At 41.4% G+C, this 17,936-nt stretch overlaps 1 protein-coding gene across 2 annotated transcripts in view; it reads right to left on the reverse strand.

Annotated features, from left to right (window-relative positions):
• adsl (adenylosuccinate lyase) overlaps positions 1-7,339 on the reverse strand; it is an 18,031-nt gene extending 10,692 nt beyond the window's left edge. For both annotated transcript variants that reach the window (XM_030793444.1, XM_030793445.1), the window contains exons 1-6: positions 7,107-7,339; positions 6,019-6,222; positions 4,729-4,773; positions 4,243-4,322; positions 3,610-3,781; positions 617-663 (exon numbers count right to left, since the gene is read on the reverse strand). In XM_030793444.1, coding sequence (XP_030649304.1) covers positions 617-663; positions 3,610-3,781; positions 4,243-4,322; positions 4,729-4,773; positions 6,019-6,222; positions 7,107-7,253 — 695 coding nt within the window. In that variant the 5' untranslated portion in view covers positions 7,254-7,339. The remainder of the gene's footprint in view (positions 1-616; positions 664-3,609; positions 3,782-4,242; positions 4,323-4,728; positions 4,774-6,018; positions 6,223-7,106) is intronic.
• Between the last annotated feature and the right edge of the window lie 10,597 nt (positions 7,340-17,936).

Consider the following 17,936-nt stretch of genomic DNA (forward strand, 5'->3'; position numbering starts at 1 on the left):
CTAACCCTAACCTTCAAAACAAAGCTCTGCTCTCTCACCAGAGCTGCTCCAGTCTCCAAATGCGTTCCTCACTGCCCAACACAGTAGCCTTCAGTGCTGATAGGCTATTACTCATGACGTGTAACCAATCAGATGGTGCTGTGGGTGGGACACTACTCTAGACCACAGAGTGGTGACTACAGACAGGGTGAGGCGACCGCATCAGAGCCAAAGTAGAGTATTTTTAAAATTAATTTATTTTATCGGCAACAAAAACAAAAAACCCGATTTCGATAATCATAAAAATGCTGGATATCGGATCCGATAATTGGTCAGGCCAATAATCGGTCAACCCCAAACATAAACACACACACACGCATACACAAACACACACATACTCTCTCTCACACACACACACACACACTCTCTCTCTCTCTCTCTCTCAAACACACACACACGCACAGACTCACAAGATGCGATGCTCCATTAGATGAGTCTAATAATCTGGCCACTGAGTGAACACATTTTCACGCTCTTTAACACAGACTGTTCTACAGCACACATGCATACAACACCACGTTCACACATCACAATCAAACACCACGATCAAACCCCTACAAAAAAAATACACACTTACTTTTTAAATCCAGCCATTTCAGTGACCTTTTCATCCAGTTTCTCAACCTGCAGAAAAAGAGAATATGTCCAGACCCTCCTCTCAACAAAACAGACAACAAACAGCTAGACCAAGGTCATGTTATAAAACACTCACTGTGTTCTTACTGTGACATTTTATCTGTTTCAGTGACTCACTGTGTTCTTACTGTGACATTTTATCTGTTTCAGTGACTCACTGTGTTCTTACTGTGACATTTTATCTGTTTCAGTGACTCACTGTGTTCTTACTGTGACATTTTATCTGTTTCAGTGACTCACTGTGTTCTTACTGTGATAGTTTAGCTGTTTCAGTGACTCACTGTGTTCTTACTGTGACAGTTTATCTGTTTCAGTGACTCACTGTGTTCTTACTGTGACATTTTATCTGTTTCAGTGACTCACTGTGTTCTTACTGTGACAGTTTATCTGTTTCAGTGACTCACTGTGTTCTTACTGTGATAGTTTATCTGTTTCAGTGACTCACTGTGTTCTTACTGTGATAGTTTATCTGTTTCAGTGACTCACTGTGTTCTTACTGTGACAGTTTATCTGTTTCAGTGACTCACTGTGTTCTTACTGTGATGGTTTATCTGTTTCAGTGACTCACTGTGTTCTTACTGTGATAGTTTAGCTGTTTCAGTGACTCACTGTGTTCTTACTGTGACATTTTATCTGTTTCAGTGACTCACTGTGTTCTTACTGTGATAGTTTAGCTGTTTCAGTGACTCACTGTGTTCTTACTGTGATAGTTTATCTGTTTCAGTGACTCACTGTGTTCTTACTGTGATGGTTTATCTGTTTCAGTGACTCACTGTGTTCTTACTGTGATAGTTTAGCTGTTTCAGTGACTCACTGTGTTCTTACTGTGATAGTTTAGCTGTTTCAGTGACTCACTGTGTTCTTACTGTGATAGTTTAGCTGTTTTGAGGATTAGTGTTCAAAGCATTCCAGCTGTTAGCACTGCCTCTTCCCTCATGTTAAACAATCACTTCTTCTCTCACACTTCTGTAGCCCCCTGTTCATACACTCTAATCCAGTACTGAACTTCTGCAGCCCCCTGTTCATACACTCTAGTCCAGTACTGAACTTCTGCAGCCCTGTGTTCATTAACTCTAGTCCAGTACTGAACTTCTGCAGCCCCCTGTTCATTAACTCTAGTCCAGTACTGAACTTCTGCAGCCCCCTGTTCATTAACTCTAGTCCAGTACTGAACTTCTGTAGCCCCGTGTTCATTAACTCTAGTCCAGTACTGAACTTCTGCAGCCCTGTGTTCATTAACCCTGATCCAGTACTGAACTTCTGTAGCCCACTGTTATTAACTCTAGTCCAGTACTGAACTTCTGTACCCCCTGTTCATTAACTCTAATCCAGTACTGAACTTCTGTACCCCCTGTTCATTAACTCTAATCCAGTACTGAACTTCTGCAGCCCCCTGTTCATTAACTCTAGTCCAGTACTGAACTTCTGTAGCCCCCTGTTATTAACTCTAGTCCAGTACTGAACTTCTGTAGCCCACTGTTATTAACTCTAATCCAGTACTGAACTTCTGTAGCCCCGTGTTCATTAACTCTAGTCCAGTACTGAACCTCTGTAGCCCCCTGTTATTAACTCTAGTCCAGTACTGAACTTCTGTAGCCCACTGTTATTAACTCTAGTCCAGTACTGAACTTCTGTAGCCCCCTGTTATTAACTCTAGTCCAGTACTGAACTTCTGTAGCCCACTGTTATTAACTCTAATCCAGTACTGAACTTCTGCAGCCCCCTGTTCATTAACTCTAGTCCAGTACTGAACTTCTGCAGCCCTGTGTTCATTAACTCTAGTCCAGTACTGAACTTCTGTAGCCCCCTGTTCATTAACTCTAGTCCAGTACTGAACTTCTGTACCCCCTGTTCATTAACTCTAGTCCAGTACTGAACTTCTGTAGCCCACTGTTATTAACTCTAATCCAGTACTGAACTTCTGTAGCCCCCTGTTCATTAACTCTAGTCCAGTACTGAACTTCTGCAGCCCCCTGTTCATTAACTCTAGTCCAGTACTGAACTTCTGTAGCCCACTGTTCATTAACTCTAGTCCAGTACTGAACTTCTGTACCCCCTGTTCATTAACTCTAGTCCAGTACTGAACTTCTGCAGCCCCCTGTTCATTAACTCTAGTCCAGTACTGAACTTCTGCAGCCCTGTGTTCATTAACTCTAGTCCAGTACTGAACTTCTGTACCCCCTGTTCATTAACTCTAGTCCAGTACTGAACTTCTGCAGCCCTGTGTTCATTAACTCTAGTCCAGTACTGAACTTCTGTAGCCCACTGTTCATTAACTCTAGTCCAGTACTGAACTTCTGTACCCCCTGTTCATTAACCCTGATCCAGTACTGAACCTCTGCAGCCCCCTGTTCATTAACTCTAGTCCAGTACTGAACTTCTGTAGCCCCCTGTTCATTAACTCTAGTCCAGTACTGAACTTCTGTACCCCCTGTTCATTAACTCTAGTCCAGTACTGAACTTCTGCAGCCCCGTGTTCATTAACCCTGATCCAGTACTGAACTTCTGTACCCCCTGTTCATTAACTCTAGTCCAGTACTGAACCTCTGTAGCCCCGTGTTCATTAACTCTAATCCAGTACTGAACTTCTGTAGCCCCGTGTTCATTAACTCTAGTCCAGTACTGAACTTCTGTAGCCCCCTGTTATTAACTCTGATCCAGTACTGAACTTGGCGGCGTAGCTGTGTTTCCAGAAGTACGTAAGTTTGCAGAAATGTGAATAAATGATGGGATAAATGTGTGATATTTGATGTAAAGGACATTTGTCTAAATGAGATCTCTCTAATTCTGCTGTGGAGCAGGTTTCAGATCACAAGCACACATACACACACAGCAGGTTCTTCTGTTAACTTAGTGTCACAGTGTAGGCATTAGGGGACGCAGAATAACTGAGAGGATATTTTAGAAGAGCACTGAAAAAGGTAAGGTGCTGACTTTGTCATGGTCTCCCTGGAAGAGCTGCAGGAAGCTGGCCTGGGTGCCCGTGGTCCCCTTCACGCCGCGGAAACGCAGGTCGTCCCGCGCTCGCTGCAAGTTCCGCATGTCCATGGTCAAATCCTGCAGCCACAGGCAGGCCCTCTTCCCTACAGTGGTCAGCTGTGCAGGCCTGTGGGAGACAGAGAGAGAGAGAGGGCGAGAGAGGGGGGAGGGTGAGAGAGGGGGGAGGGAGGGAGAGGGAGGGGGGGGGGAGGGAGGGGGGGGGGCAGAGAGAGAGAGAGAGAGAGAGAGAGAGCGTGAGGGGGGGGGGAGGGGGGGAGGGGGAGAGAGAGAGAGAGGGGGGGGGCAGAGAGAGAGAGAGAGAGAGAGAGAGGGGGGGGGGCAGAGAGAGAGAGAGAGCGAGGGGGGGGGGGGGGGGGGGAGGGGGGAGGGGGAGAGAGAGAGAGGGGGGGGGGGCAGAGAGAGAGAGAGCGAGGGGGGGGGGGGGGGGACAAGAGTAGCAGAATGAGTGAGAAAGGTGAGAGGGCACAAGAGTCTACTGTTTTAACGACAGTCATCACATGACATAACCACCAGTCTGCTGTGGTGTGGGGTCAACCAGTGTGCCCCACAGTTGGCTACTGGACCTACTGGTAATGAGTGAAGCCCAGTGTTGGGAGGTCAGCGTACTTCTCAGCAAAACTGGCAAGTCTATCCATCACACAGGCCAGCTACAGACAGACAGAGACAGACCAACCAAAATCACCAACCAAAATCATCAAACGAAATCATCAAACGAAATCATCAAACGAAATCATCAAACGAAATCATCAAACGAAATCAAATCAAGACTCGACGCAGGAGTATAAATTGGGCTTCAGAGCCTCGGGGTAAAATAACTCTACAGACCTTTCATTTCATTTTTAACACGTTTCTAGTGAAAATGAAAGGGCCAAAACACAGAGATTACTCCACCCAAAAGCCCAAACACACATTCAGTCCTTTACAACACAGAGATTACTCCACCCAAAAGCCCAAACACACATTCAGTCCTTTACAACACAGAGATTACTCCACCCAAAAGCCCAAACACACATTCAGTCCTTTACAACACAGAGATTACTCCAATTAACTGACTTTAGGGAGGAGAATATCAAAGCCATCTCTCAACATGATCAGGTCCTGAAAAAAAAAGAGAGAGAGAGAGAGAGAGAGAGAGCGAGAGAGAGAGAGAGAGAGAGAGAGAGAACATCAATTATATGATTATATACCAAATGTATGCCTCATTCATTTCAGAGAGATTAAACTAAAACAATTCATTTCATGATGATCACAATTTCTAACACTGGAAACAGCTTTTAAACACCCCCACCCACTGTTTACTGTTATAATCACATTTAAAATAGATTTCATATACGCTCCTCTTTACTGTTATAATCACATTTAAAATAGATTTCATATACACCCCTCTTTACTGTTATAATCACATTTAAAATAGATTTCATATACGCTCCTCTTTACTGTTATAATCACATTTAAAATAGATTTCATATACACCCCTCTTTACTGTTATAATCACATTTAAAATAGATTTCATATACGCCAACCCCACTGTTTACTGTTATAATCACATTTAAAATAGATTTCATATAAACCCCTCTTTACTGTTATAATCACATTTAAAATAGATTTCATATACACCCCTCTTTACTGTTATAATCACATTTAAAATAGATTTCATACACACCCCTCTTTACTGTTATAATCACATTTAAAATAGATTTCATATACACCCCTCTTTACTGTTATAATCACATTTAAAATAGATTTCATATACGCCATCCCCACTGTTTACTGTTATAATCACATTTAAAATAGATTTCATATAAACCCCTCTTTACTGTTATGATCACATTTAAAACAGCTTTCATATACACCCCTCTTTACTGTTATAATCACATTTAAAATAGATTTCATACACACCAACCCCACTGTTTACTGTTATAATCACATTTAAAATAGATTTCATATACACCCCTCTTTACTGTTATAATCACATTTAAAATAGATTTCATATATGCCAACCCCACTTTTTTCTGTTATAATCACATTTAAAATAGATTTCATATACGCCAACCCCACTGTTTACTGTTATAATCACATTTAAAATAGATTTCATATAAACCCCTCTTTACTGTTATGATCACATTTAAAACAGCTTTCATATACACCCCTCTTTACTGTTATAATCACATTTAAAATAGATTTCGCTAACCATGCATCAGTTTCTTTACACTCAGGTGAATCAATTATGCAGTGATTTGGAAATCCACACATCCATGTAACTCTTTCATCCCTGACACAGACACACACACAAAACACGCATGTACACACAGCAACACGCTGTGACACAGGCGTGGCCCTCACCGTGTTGTCGCCCACGAAGCAGGAAGTGGCGCCCAGGTGTATGATGGGCGCGGCAGCGGGGCAGCAGTGGGCGAAAGTATGAACGTGTGCCATGACATCGTGTCGTAGCTTCCTCTCCTCCTCCGCCGCCATGGAGAAATCAACATCGTCCACATGGGCCTCCATCTCCCCGATCTGGGCGTCGGAGATCGGCAGGCCCAGATCCTGTTGGTGGGGGGGGGGGGGGGGGGGGGGGGGGGGGGGTTACTCTCACATTACTCTCACATTCAGCGATATTCATAGACACATTGTGAAAAAACATGGAGCTGCTCTGTTCCTTATAGGCGCTCCCACACACACACACACACGCGCACACTACCACACAGAGTAGCTGCATGGCTTTAACTGTGAATGGGCAGTCTGTCCTTTAATCTAATTCTGTCACAATCAGCTAATGTGGCCCATGTGAAGTGAGTTTAGTGTGTGTGTGTGTGTGTGTGTGTGTGAGTGTAAGTCATAAGACATGCCTACATGTTTAATGCATAATTCACCGTCAATCAACCACACACAACTCCACACGCTACACTGGTTTATCTATAGTCTCATTTGTTTACCATTCTCTCTTAGTGACCAGCTCTGATTCAGAACGGATATGTGTGGAACTGCCCTACACCGCGGCTAATTCTTCTATGTATCTTTGATCTGTGTGTGTGTGTGTGTGTGTGTGCGCGCGCGCGCGTATGTCTTTGGGGGCGGATTGTTTTTCAGACTCCAATCCGTATGAGACCAACTAAACTTTAACCGAATAACAGAAACATTCAAGCACGTGCTGTTCATCATAGTAATTACAACCCGGAACTGCACCCTGCCGACGCTTTACTCACTGACGAAGAAACGATGAAGCGCCATGCGACACTTATTCTTTCAAAGAGACCTCCTTATAACTATTTATAGGACACAGAACTTGAGACGACTTCTTCAAGGTCGAAAACTTCTGACAAATATGAATAGGGGACACGGCGGGTATTCTTTTTAAGAAACAAATCCCTGCACTGAGAGTGAAATTATGCATATATGTAATTTCATGAATATAACAACAATATACAAACCTTCTCCGCTTTCGCGAGGTAAATCCACAGTTTTCTCCAGGTTGTGAATTTCTTCTTGTCGCTAAAGTTATAAGCCATCTCTTTGCTGGCGTACCGGGACACCAAAGGTGACCGGTACTTCTGGAACTCGTCCCCTGACGCATCCATCCAGCTTGATAACGTGCTCCTCAGATCACCTCAAGGAGGTATGGTTCCACAGATTCAGATGACTCCTGCAGCAAAGTGTAGCCTTCAAACACGAGTCGCCCTCTTTTTCTTTTTTGGCATGGTTGTCCCAATAAAAAAAGTGCATGTCGCCACCTACTGTAGTGGAATATGTATTGAACCCGCTTTGTGACGATGCTAAACTCCCTCACCGAACGCTCCCGTTCTCCCACAAACTCTACAAACCCTAAAACCCGTCCACCCCGTGCGACGCTGTCAAATAAGACTGTTATTTCTCCAGTAAACTGGAGAATAAATTATTGCTGAATAAACTTACATGTCCTGCTGTTTCAGGTACAATACAGATGAAACAATGATCTGTATTATTTTTTCCCCGGTAATATAAATATGAATTCAGTCCTATAAAGAGCGCAAATACCCTGTTATATTTGCACCAGTGCGGCCATGCTCTTCACATTTCGCCTCCCTTCTCCCAAAGGAACATTCATCTCAGTATTATCTCTATTCCAAGCTCTTCAAGCAGCTTTGATTTATGTCCATTTTCCTCTGTATGTGAACGGAACCCAACAAAACTGGGCAGTTCTATGACGCATAAATCAGTCCAGAGGTGGGTAGAGTAAGAAAAAACTGTACTCAAGTAAAAATATCGTTACTTTATAATACTAATGACTCAAGCAGAAGTAAAAGTACTCATCAGAATAATGGTATTTCTCTCAGTCAGTCTCAGTACTGAAGAGAGGGCATTTGTTTCCAGTGGCATCAGTCTTACTGTCCAAAACTGGGTTTTGTCTAATCTCTGTAAACTAGTATTAGCTGCTGCACATTAAAAGTGAACAGCCATGAATAGTTCAGTAAATCAATGCTTTAGAAATGTCAGACATTCGTTGTCTATCAGTTTATGTTTCCCAGTCATACCCTGTGATTATTCTTAGAAGGTTTAACACCTTCTCCAATTTTCATTCTTCATGCTCCATATGTAACCTCTATATGTACTTTTCATTCTTCATGCTCCATATGTAACCTCTATATGTACTTTTCATTCTTCATGCCCCATATGTAACCTCTATATGTACTTTTCATTCTTCATGCTCCATATGTAACCTCTATATGTACTTTTCATTCTTCATGCTCCATATGTAACCTCTATATGTACTTTTCATTCTTCATGCCCCATATGTAACCTCTATATGTACTTTTCATCTGACCATACACACAGACATTCCTCTGTCTCAGTTTGGTCAGATTTATAAGGACACCCTCCAGCTGTAGCATTTCATAAGCTTTTATTAACTGTCACAGAACTGGGTTGCCAATCAAGACTTTTCGGAAATTTCCAGTGTCCAGTTTCAGAAATAGCCAGTATGAGGAGACTGCCTGTACATAAACATAGGGTACTAAAGACTTAAACTTAAGATTTAAAGTTCCTGTACATATGGAGAATTGGGAATGTTAATGCAGTAGATAAATAAATAATAAATAAATAAATAATATCATAGTGCAAAAGAATGCTAAAAATGTGCAGTGACAGTAAATGATTTCATGGTGAGTATGAAGTGTGCAGTAAATAAAGTGAATGCCAGTAAATAAAGTGACTAAGTGTGCATCCACAAAAGCCAGTGAAATAAGGCAAAGAAACAAAAGAGGCAGAGAGGACACACAATCCGAGAGCAGAGAAACAGGCCAAGTGCTAAACTTCTCCCCACCCCCCCGTTGGGAAGAGTTGAGGAGCCTAATGGGTCTGAGGACAAAGGATCTCGTAAGTCTGTCCACTGAGCAGCTCTGAGACAGCAGCCTGCCACTGAATGGGTCTGGGGACAAAGGATCTCGTGAGTCTGTCCACTGAGCAGCTCTGAGACAGCAGCCTGCCACTGAATGGGTCTGAGGACAAAGGATCTGGTAAGTCTGTCCACTGAGCAGCTCTGAGACAGCAGCCTGCCACTGAATGAAAGGAGTTTCCCGCAGCTGTTAAAGGCCCCCAGCCTCCTCAGGAAATAGAGCCGGCTCTGCCCCTTCCTGTAGAGAGTGTCCGTGTTATCTGACCAGTCAAGCTTGTCATCCAGCTGCAGCCCAAGGTCCTAACCACCTCCACATCAACCCCCTCAATGGAGAGTGGCCCAGACCTATGAAAGTCCACCACCACCGACTCCTTGGTCTTTGATGAATTCAGCTGCAGCTGGTTTTACTGGCACCATGCAAAAAAGTCTCCCACCAGGCTCCTGTACTCCCCCTCCTGTCCACCTCTGACACACCCCACAACAGCAGTGTCGTCCGAGAACTTCTGCAATGTTGCACGTCTCTGAGCTGTACGTAAAGTCCAGTGTGTATAGAGTGAGGAGGACAGAGGAAAGAACAGTCCTTTGTGGAGCTCCTGTGCTGCTGACCACAGCCTCTGATGTGCAGTCCCTCAGCCTGACCTACTGCAATCTGCCAGTGAGGTAATCAGTGATCCAGGTCACAAGGTACGGGTCCACCTGCATCCTGGCCAGTTTATCTCTCAGTCAGAGGGGCTGTATGGTGTTGAAGGCACTGGAGAAATTGAAAAACACGTTTCTCACAATGCCACTTCCCTTATCCAGGTGAGAGTAGGCCCAATGGAGGAGAAAGTGGATGGTATCTTCAACACCCACCCTCTCCTGGTAGGGAAACTGCAGGAGGTCCAGTGCATGTCAAACCTGGGGGCTGGGCTTTCTGGGGTAGGGGTGCAAAAGCAGCCATGGAGGGAGGTGAGGGTGTGATGGCTGTACAGACAGTAGCTGTTAAAGCCGGAACAGGGCAGTGAGACCAGTTATAGGAGAGGTTGAACTCATTTGCTCTCTCCACATTACCCTTTGTCGTACTGCCATACCTCTGCTTGCAGCCTGTGACGGTCTCCGTTCCAGACCTCCCTCATGTTATTCACTTGCAGCTTTTCCTCAACCTTCCTCCTGTAAAAGACTCCTTTGCCTCTCGCAAGCATATTTTCAGCTCCCTTTGTGGAGGAGGTCCTTGACATCGCTGGTTATCCAGGGCTTGTTGTGGTTATCCAGGGCTTGTTGTGGTTATCCAGGGCTTGTTGTTAGCAAAGCAGTGCACAGTTTTGACAGGAATGACAATGTCCATGCAAAAGTTCAGGTAGTCTGTCGTGCAGTGTGTGATCCTCCGCTCTATGTGATTCCTGAAGCTCACTCTAGTCTGTGGACTCAGAGCAGTCCCTAAGAGTCTCTTCAGCTTCAGGAGACCATTTCCAGAAAGAGCATGTTGTTTTGGGTTGCCTTTGGACTTGAGGCTTGTACCGAGGCCATACGTAGACCAGGTTGTGGTCAGATTTAACCAGTGGGGGCAGGGGGGTGGCATTTTATGTTTTGGCATACAGGAGGTCAATTTGTCCTGTTTTTCCTAGTGGGGCAGTCTACATACTGGTAAAAAGCAGTGAGTGTCAAATCTGGGTAATATGATTGAAATCACTAGACATAGCAATGAGTGCCTCCAGGTGTTGCATTTGTAGCCTCGCAATGGCTGCATGTATGATGTCACACACCGTCCCTGCATCTGCATGTGGAGGAATGTAAACACAAGCAGCAATGGCGTGCGAGGACTCCCTAGGCATGTAGTCTGGTCAGAGACTCACCACCAGCAGTTCAATATCCCGACAGCAGATCGTCTCCTTAACGGTCACATGTCCTGAGTTACACCATCTGATGTTTATAAACGGTCACATGTCCTGAGTTACACCATCTGATGTTTATAAACGGTCACATGTCCTGAGTTACACCATCTGATGTTTATAAACAGTCACATGTCCTGAGTTACACCATCTGATGTTTATAAACAGTCACATGTCCTGACTTACACCATCTGATGTTTATAAACAGTCACATGTCCTGACTTACACCATCTGATGTTTATAAACAATGTGAGTCCCCCACCTTTGCTTTTGCCGCAAAGTTTCGCGTCCCTGTCAGCTCTCACGGTGGTGAATCTGGGGATGTCCACATTAGCATCGGAAGCGTTGCCAGTTAGACACGTTTCCGTGAGACACAGTAGACTGCACTCCCGGGAGGTCCTCTGATTCCTAACCAGATCCGCTAGCATGTCGGTCTTGTTGACCAGCAAGTTCACATTCCCCATGACCACCGAGGGAATAGATGCTTATATCTCCAGCGTTTATCCATTCGCCTAGCCCTCAGCTTAGCTTCGCCCTTAGCTTAGCTTAGCTTCGCCTCGCCCTTAGCTTAGCGCTGGCTCTGCATCCTCTGTACTTTCACCTCAGTTCCACCGGAATGGGGTGCCTTGTGCCAGCATGACCCTTCGTTCAGAGTGTGAGTAGTTCTTCCCCTGAGTAAACAAAGTTTCTGCCACTCACTTGCATAAGAGAAAATTCCACATCCATAGGCAGGGCTGGATTAACATGGTCAGGGGCCCCTAGGCTACAAGCTGCTGTGGGCCCCCAACCCCCCCCAACACCCCCGTTCCCGGTCCCCCGTCTGCCCGTCCCTCGTCCGCCCACCTTAGGCTACATCTATTTCATCTAGCTAGATAGATAGATAGATAGATAGCCCTAGATAGATAGATAGGCCTAGATAGATAGATAGATAGATAGATAGATAGATATTTTTTGTTTTGTTTTTTGTTGTTTTTGTGTGTTTTTTTGTTGTTTTTATTTTATTTTATTTTTTTTATATTATTATTTTTTTTTTTTTCAAACTATTTTAAACTATTAAACTCTGGTCTTTTGGGCCAGTGAAACAGAACAGCTAAAACTCAAGGAATTGACAACTTATTATTTTCTTTCGCTCATAAGTACTGTCGCTGTTCAACTACAGACTGACACAGTACGTGACGCCTAACGTTTATATATGAAAGGCGGATTCCCCATAACCAATCAGTGTCCGGTTATTTAAATATTCATTTTGCGTCAATGAATAATACGTTTTTGTTTCTTTTGACCAATTGGGGGCCCCCTGTGCGGCGGGGGCGTGATTTTGAGCTAATGAATATGATATATATTTTTTTCTTTTGACCAATCGGGGGCCCCCTCCGAGGCGCGGGGGCATGGGGGCCCCTAGGCTTAAGCCATATGAAGCCTGTGCGGTGATCCGGGCGTGTCCATAGGATACACAGAATACACACTGAACGTGCAGTAGATGAGCAGAAAAAGTAAAAAACAAACAAACAAACAAAAAAAGAAACACAATTCTAAAAAAGTAGAAAAAAACACCACACACAGACAGAGCTACTGGGTAGGCTGCTGCCTTGCATCAGTGCCGGAAAAGTGTAAATAGTGAATATAGTGAATGGATAGATATTGTGTAGCTGTAGATATAATGAGTATATAGATATTTTATAAAGATATAGTGAATATATAGATGTTGTATATAAATGTAATGAATGTATAGATATTGTATATACATAGTGACTATATAGATCTGTTTGGTGCTGACAACCCTTGTTTAGCTCTAATAAAGGCATGAATCTTCTTTCAAAAATATTATATTATATTATATTATATTATATTATATTATATCATATTATGAATAAAGAGGAATAAGGTTAAGTTTGGTCTTATTGACAGGTTTTAAGTTCACCTTAAACTGCAAGGTCACTAACACCAGGTGAAAGTGCAACAACACATTAGGAAATCAAAAACTCTTTAACACTCAACTCGAAAACAGAAAATGTAAACGTAAATCTAGAATCATAAAGCAACACAGACGTACTTTTCACTGTCTGTGGAGTATGTGCAGCCTTTCGCTGAAACAGCTCTGCTCTGTTCACTGTAAGGTGTGGACAGGGACAAACAGAGAGCTGACATTTACAGCAGACTGAGATGGATTTGAACTAGGCCTGTCTCAATATCAAGATTTTCACCACATAATTATTGTGGCCAAAAGAATTCACAATAATGATATTAAAGTAAAAGTACTGAATGAAGTAAAAATCTCATTGTACAGTGTAACTGTCTGTTTTGCTGTGCACATGACAATAAAACTCTTGAATCTTGAATCTTATCATAATATCTATGGAAAATTTGAACAAAATAATAATAATAATAATAATAATAATACTGTCAGTCAAATTCACCTTTAAATTAGTTTATTGTGTGTTTTGTCTCTTTTTTTTACAAATGAATTCCCCTCAGAATACGGTTAGGGTTAGGGAGTAGTGAGGTGGAGTGTCTATAACCATAACTGTACGAAAGTGTATGAAAAGAACAATTACACGACTTAATGGATGGTGAAAAGGAAACCAGATGAACTGATAAACAAAATAAACAAAAGATCCCCATGGCCTAATATCTGCCATGAAAACCATGTCAACTGAGACAGTTTCACTTGCAGGGAGCTTGTGCTTCTACTCCTTTAATTTTCACGGTATCGATCCCATCCCAGCGGAAACAGGTTACGCCCTAATGCCAAGTACTGTGCTTGTATTGCTTATTTTCCCATTGAGGATGTAACCCGGGGTCACTAGGACCCCGTGGAAAAACAAGACGCAACACATCATTTAGCACATGGGGGGTGTCCCAGAAAGCAGGTTTAGTGAAAACTCTGAGTTAATTAACTCAGAGCAAGTAGTAAACCTCCTAAAAGAAGAGCCCTATGGCTTTGTTTTGCTAGGAGAATGAAGCCATAGGGCTCTTCTGTTAGGAGGTTTGCTACTTACTATGAGTTAAGTAACTCTGAAATACGCCCCTGTTGTCCTGATTGGCTGACATGCATGTTGGGTATTTTGTAGGAGAGCTGGAGCATCAGGCGAGCAGCGACCAGAGCTGAGGTAATGTACTGTTAAACCAGTGTAATGAACTGTTAAACCAGTGTAATGTACTGTTAAACCAGTGTAATGAACTGTTAAACCAGTGTAGTGTTCTGTTAAACCAGTGTAGTGAACTGTTAAACCAGTGTAATGTACTGTTAAACCAGTGTAATGAACTGTTAAACCTGTGTAATGAACTGTTAAACCAGTGTAGTGTACTGTTAAACCAGTGTAGTGAACTGTTAAACCAGTGTAATGTACTGTTAAACCAGTGTAATGAACTGTTAAACCAGTGTAATGTACTGTTAAACCAGTGTAATGAACTGTTAAACCAGTGTAGTGTTCTGTTAAACCAGTGTAGTGAACTGTTAAACCAGTGTAGTGTACTGTTAAACCAGTGTAATGTACTGTTAAACCAGTGTAATGAACTGTTAAACCAGTGTAATGTACTGTTAAACCAGTGTAATGAACTGTTAAACCAGTGTAGTGTACTGTTAAACCAGTGTAATGAACTGTTAAACCAGTGTCATGTACAGTTAAACCAGTGTAATGTACTGTTAAACCAGTGTAATGAACTGTTAAACCAGTGTCATGTACAGTTAAACCAGTGTAATGAACTGTTAAACCAGTGTAGTGTACTGTTAAACCAGTATAATGAACTGTTAAACCAGTGTAGTGTACTGTTAAACCAGTGTAGTGTACTGTTAAACCAGTGTAATGAACTGTTAAACCAGTGTAATGAACTGTTAAACCAGTGTAATGTACTGTTAAACCAGTGTAATGAACTGTTAAACCAGTGTAGTGTACTGTTAAACCAGTGTAATGAACTGTTAAACCAGTGTAGTGAACTGTTAAACCAGTGTAATGTACTGTTAAACCAGTGTAATGTACTGTTAAACCAGTGTAGTGTACTGTTAAACCAGTGTAATGTACTGTTAAACCAGTGTCATGTACAGTTAAACCAGTGTAATGTACTGTTAAACCAGTGTAATGTACTGTTAAACCAGTGTAATGAACTGTTAAACCAGTGTAGTGAACTGTTAAACCAGTGTAATGTACTGTTAAACCAGTGTAGTGTACTGTTAAACCAGTGTAGTGTACTGTTAAACCAGTATAATGAACTGTTAAACCAGTGTAGTGTACTGTTAAACCAGTGTAATGAACTGTTAAACCAGTGTAGTGTTCTGTTAAACCAGTGTAGTGAACTGTTAAACCAGTGTAATGTACTGTTAAACCAGTGTAGTGAACTGTTAAACCAGTGTAGTGTACTGTTAAACCAGTGTAGTGTACTGTTAAACCAGTGTCATGTACAGTTAAACCAGTGTAATGAACTGTTAAACCAGTGTAGTGAACTGTTAAACCAGTGTAATGTACTGTTAAACCAGTGTAGTGTACTGTTAAACCAGTGTCATGTACAGTTAAACCAGTGTAATGAACTGTTAAACCAGTGTAGTGAACTGTTAAACCAGTGTAATGTACTGTTAAACCAGTGTAATGAACTGTTAAACCAGTGTAATGAACTGTTAAACCAGTGTAATGAACTGTTAAACCTGTGTAATGAACTGTTAAACCAGTGTAATGTACTGTTAAACCAGTGTAGTGTTCTGTTAAACCAGTGTAGTGTTCTGTTAAACCAGTGTAATGTACTGTTAAACCAGTGTAATGAACTGTTAAACCAGTGTAATGTACTGTTAAACCAGTGTAATGTACTGTTAAACCAGTGTAGTGTACTGTTAAACCAGTGTAATGAACTGTTAAACCAGTGTAATGTACTGTTAAACCAGTGTAATGTACTGTTAAACCAGTGTAGTGTTCTGTTAAACCAGTGTAGTGTACTGTTAAACCAGTATAATGAACTGTTAAACCAGTGTCATGTACTGTTAAACCAGTGTAATGTACTGTTAAACCAGTATAATGAACTGTTAAACCAGTGTCATGTACAGTTAAACCAGTGTAATGTACTGTTAAACCAGTGTAGTGTTCTGTTAAACCAGTGTAGTGTTCTGTTAAACCAGTGTAGTGAACTGTTAAACCAGTGTAATGTACTGTTAAACCAGTGTAGTGTACTGTTAAACCAGTGTAGTGTTCTGTTAAACCAGTGTAGTGTTCTGTTAAACCAGTATAATGAACTGTTAAACCAGTGTAATGAACTGTTAAACCTGTGTAATGAACTGTTAAACCAGTGTAGTGTACTGTTAAACCAGTGTAGTGAACTGTTAAACCAGTGTAATGTACTGTTAAACCAGTGTAATGAACTGTTAAACCAGTGTAGTGAACTGTTAAACCAGTGTAATGAACTGTTAAACCAGTGTAATGAACTGTTAAACCAGTGTAATGAACTGTTAAACCAGTGTAGTGTTCTGTTAAACCAGTGTAGTGAACTGTTAAACCAGTGTAATGTACTGTTAAACCAGTGTAGTGTACTGTTAAACCAGTGTAATGAACTGTTAAACCAGTGTAATGTACTGTTAAACCAGTGTAGTGTACTGTTAAACCAGTGTAATGAACTGTTAAACCAGTGTAATGTACTGTTAAACCAGTGTAATGTACTGTTAAACCAGTGTAGTGTTCTGTTAAACCAGTGTAGTGTTCTGTTAAACCAGTGTAATGTACTGTTAAACCAGTGTAATGAACTGTTAAACCAGTGTAGTGTTCTGTTAAACCAGTGTAGTGAACTGTTAAACCAGTGTAATGTACTGTTAAACCAGTGTAATGTACTGTTAAACCAGTGTAGTGTACTATTAAACCAGTGTCATGTACAGTTAAACCAGTGTAATGTACTGTTAAACCAGTGTAATGAACTGTTAAACCAGTGTAATGAACTGTTAAACCAGTGTAATGAACTGTTAAACCAGTGTAATGTACTGTTAAACCAGTGTAATGTACTGTTAAACCAGTGTAGTGTACTGTTAAACCAGTGTAATGAACTGTTAAACCAGTGTAATGTACTGTTAAACCAGTGTAATGAACTGTTAAACCAGTGTAGTGAACTGTTAAACCAGTGTAATGTACTGTTAAACCAGTGTAGTGTACTGTTAAACCAGTGTAGTGAACTGTTAAACCTGTGTAATGAACTGTTAAACCAGTGTAGTGTTCTGTTAAACCAGTGTAGTGTACTGTTAAACCAGTGTAGTGTACTGTTAAACCAGTGTAATGAACTGTTAAACCAGTGTAATGTACTGTGAACTGTTAAAACCAGTGTAATGTACTGTTAAACCAGTGTAATGTACTGTTAAACCAGTGTAATGAACTGTTAAACCAGTGTAATGTACTGTTAAACCAGTGTAGTGTACTGTTAAACCAGTGTAATGAACTGTTAAACCAGTGTAATGTACTGTTAAACCAGTGTAATGTACTGTTAAACCAGTGTAATGTACTGTTAAACCAGTGTAATGAACTGTTAAACCAGTATAATGTACTGTTAAACCAGTGTAATGAACTGTTAAACTAGTGTAATGAACTGTTAAACCAGTGTAATGAACTGTTAAACCAGTATAATGTACTGTTAAACCAGTGTAATGAACTGTTAAACCAGTGTAATGAACTGTTAAACCAGTGTAGTGTACTGTTAAACCAGTGTAATGAACTGTTAAACCAGTGTAGTGTACTGTTAAACCAGTGTAATGAACTGTTAAAACCAGTGTAATGTACTGTTAAACCAGTGTAATGTTCTGTTAAACCAGTGTAGTGTACTGTTAAACCAGTGTAGTGTACTGTTAAACCAGTGTAATGAACTGTTAAACCAGTGTAATGTACTGTGAACTGTTAAAACCAGTGTAATGTACTGTTAAACCAGTGTAATGTACTGTTAAACCAGTGTAATGTACTGTTAAACCAGTGTAATGAACTGTTAAACCAGTGTAATGTACTGTTAAACCAGTGTAATGTACTGTTAAACCAGTGTAATGAACTGTTAAACCAGTGTAATGTACT

Source organism: Chanos chanos, chromosome 16 (genome assembly GCF_902362185.1).
Source record: "Chanos chanos chromosome 16, fChaCha1.1, whole genome shotgun sequence".
In the NCBI taxonomy this organism is placed as follows: domain Eukaryota; kingdom Metazoa; phylum Chordata; class Actinopteri; order Gonorynchiformes; family Chanidae; genus Chanos; species Chanos chanos.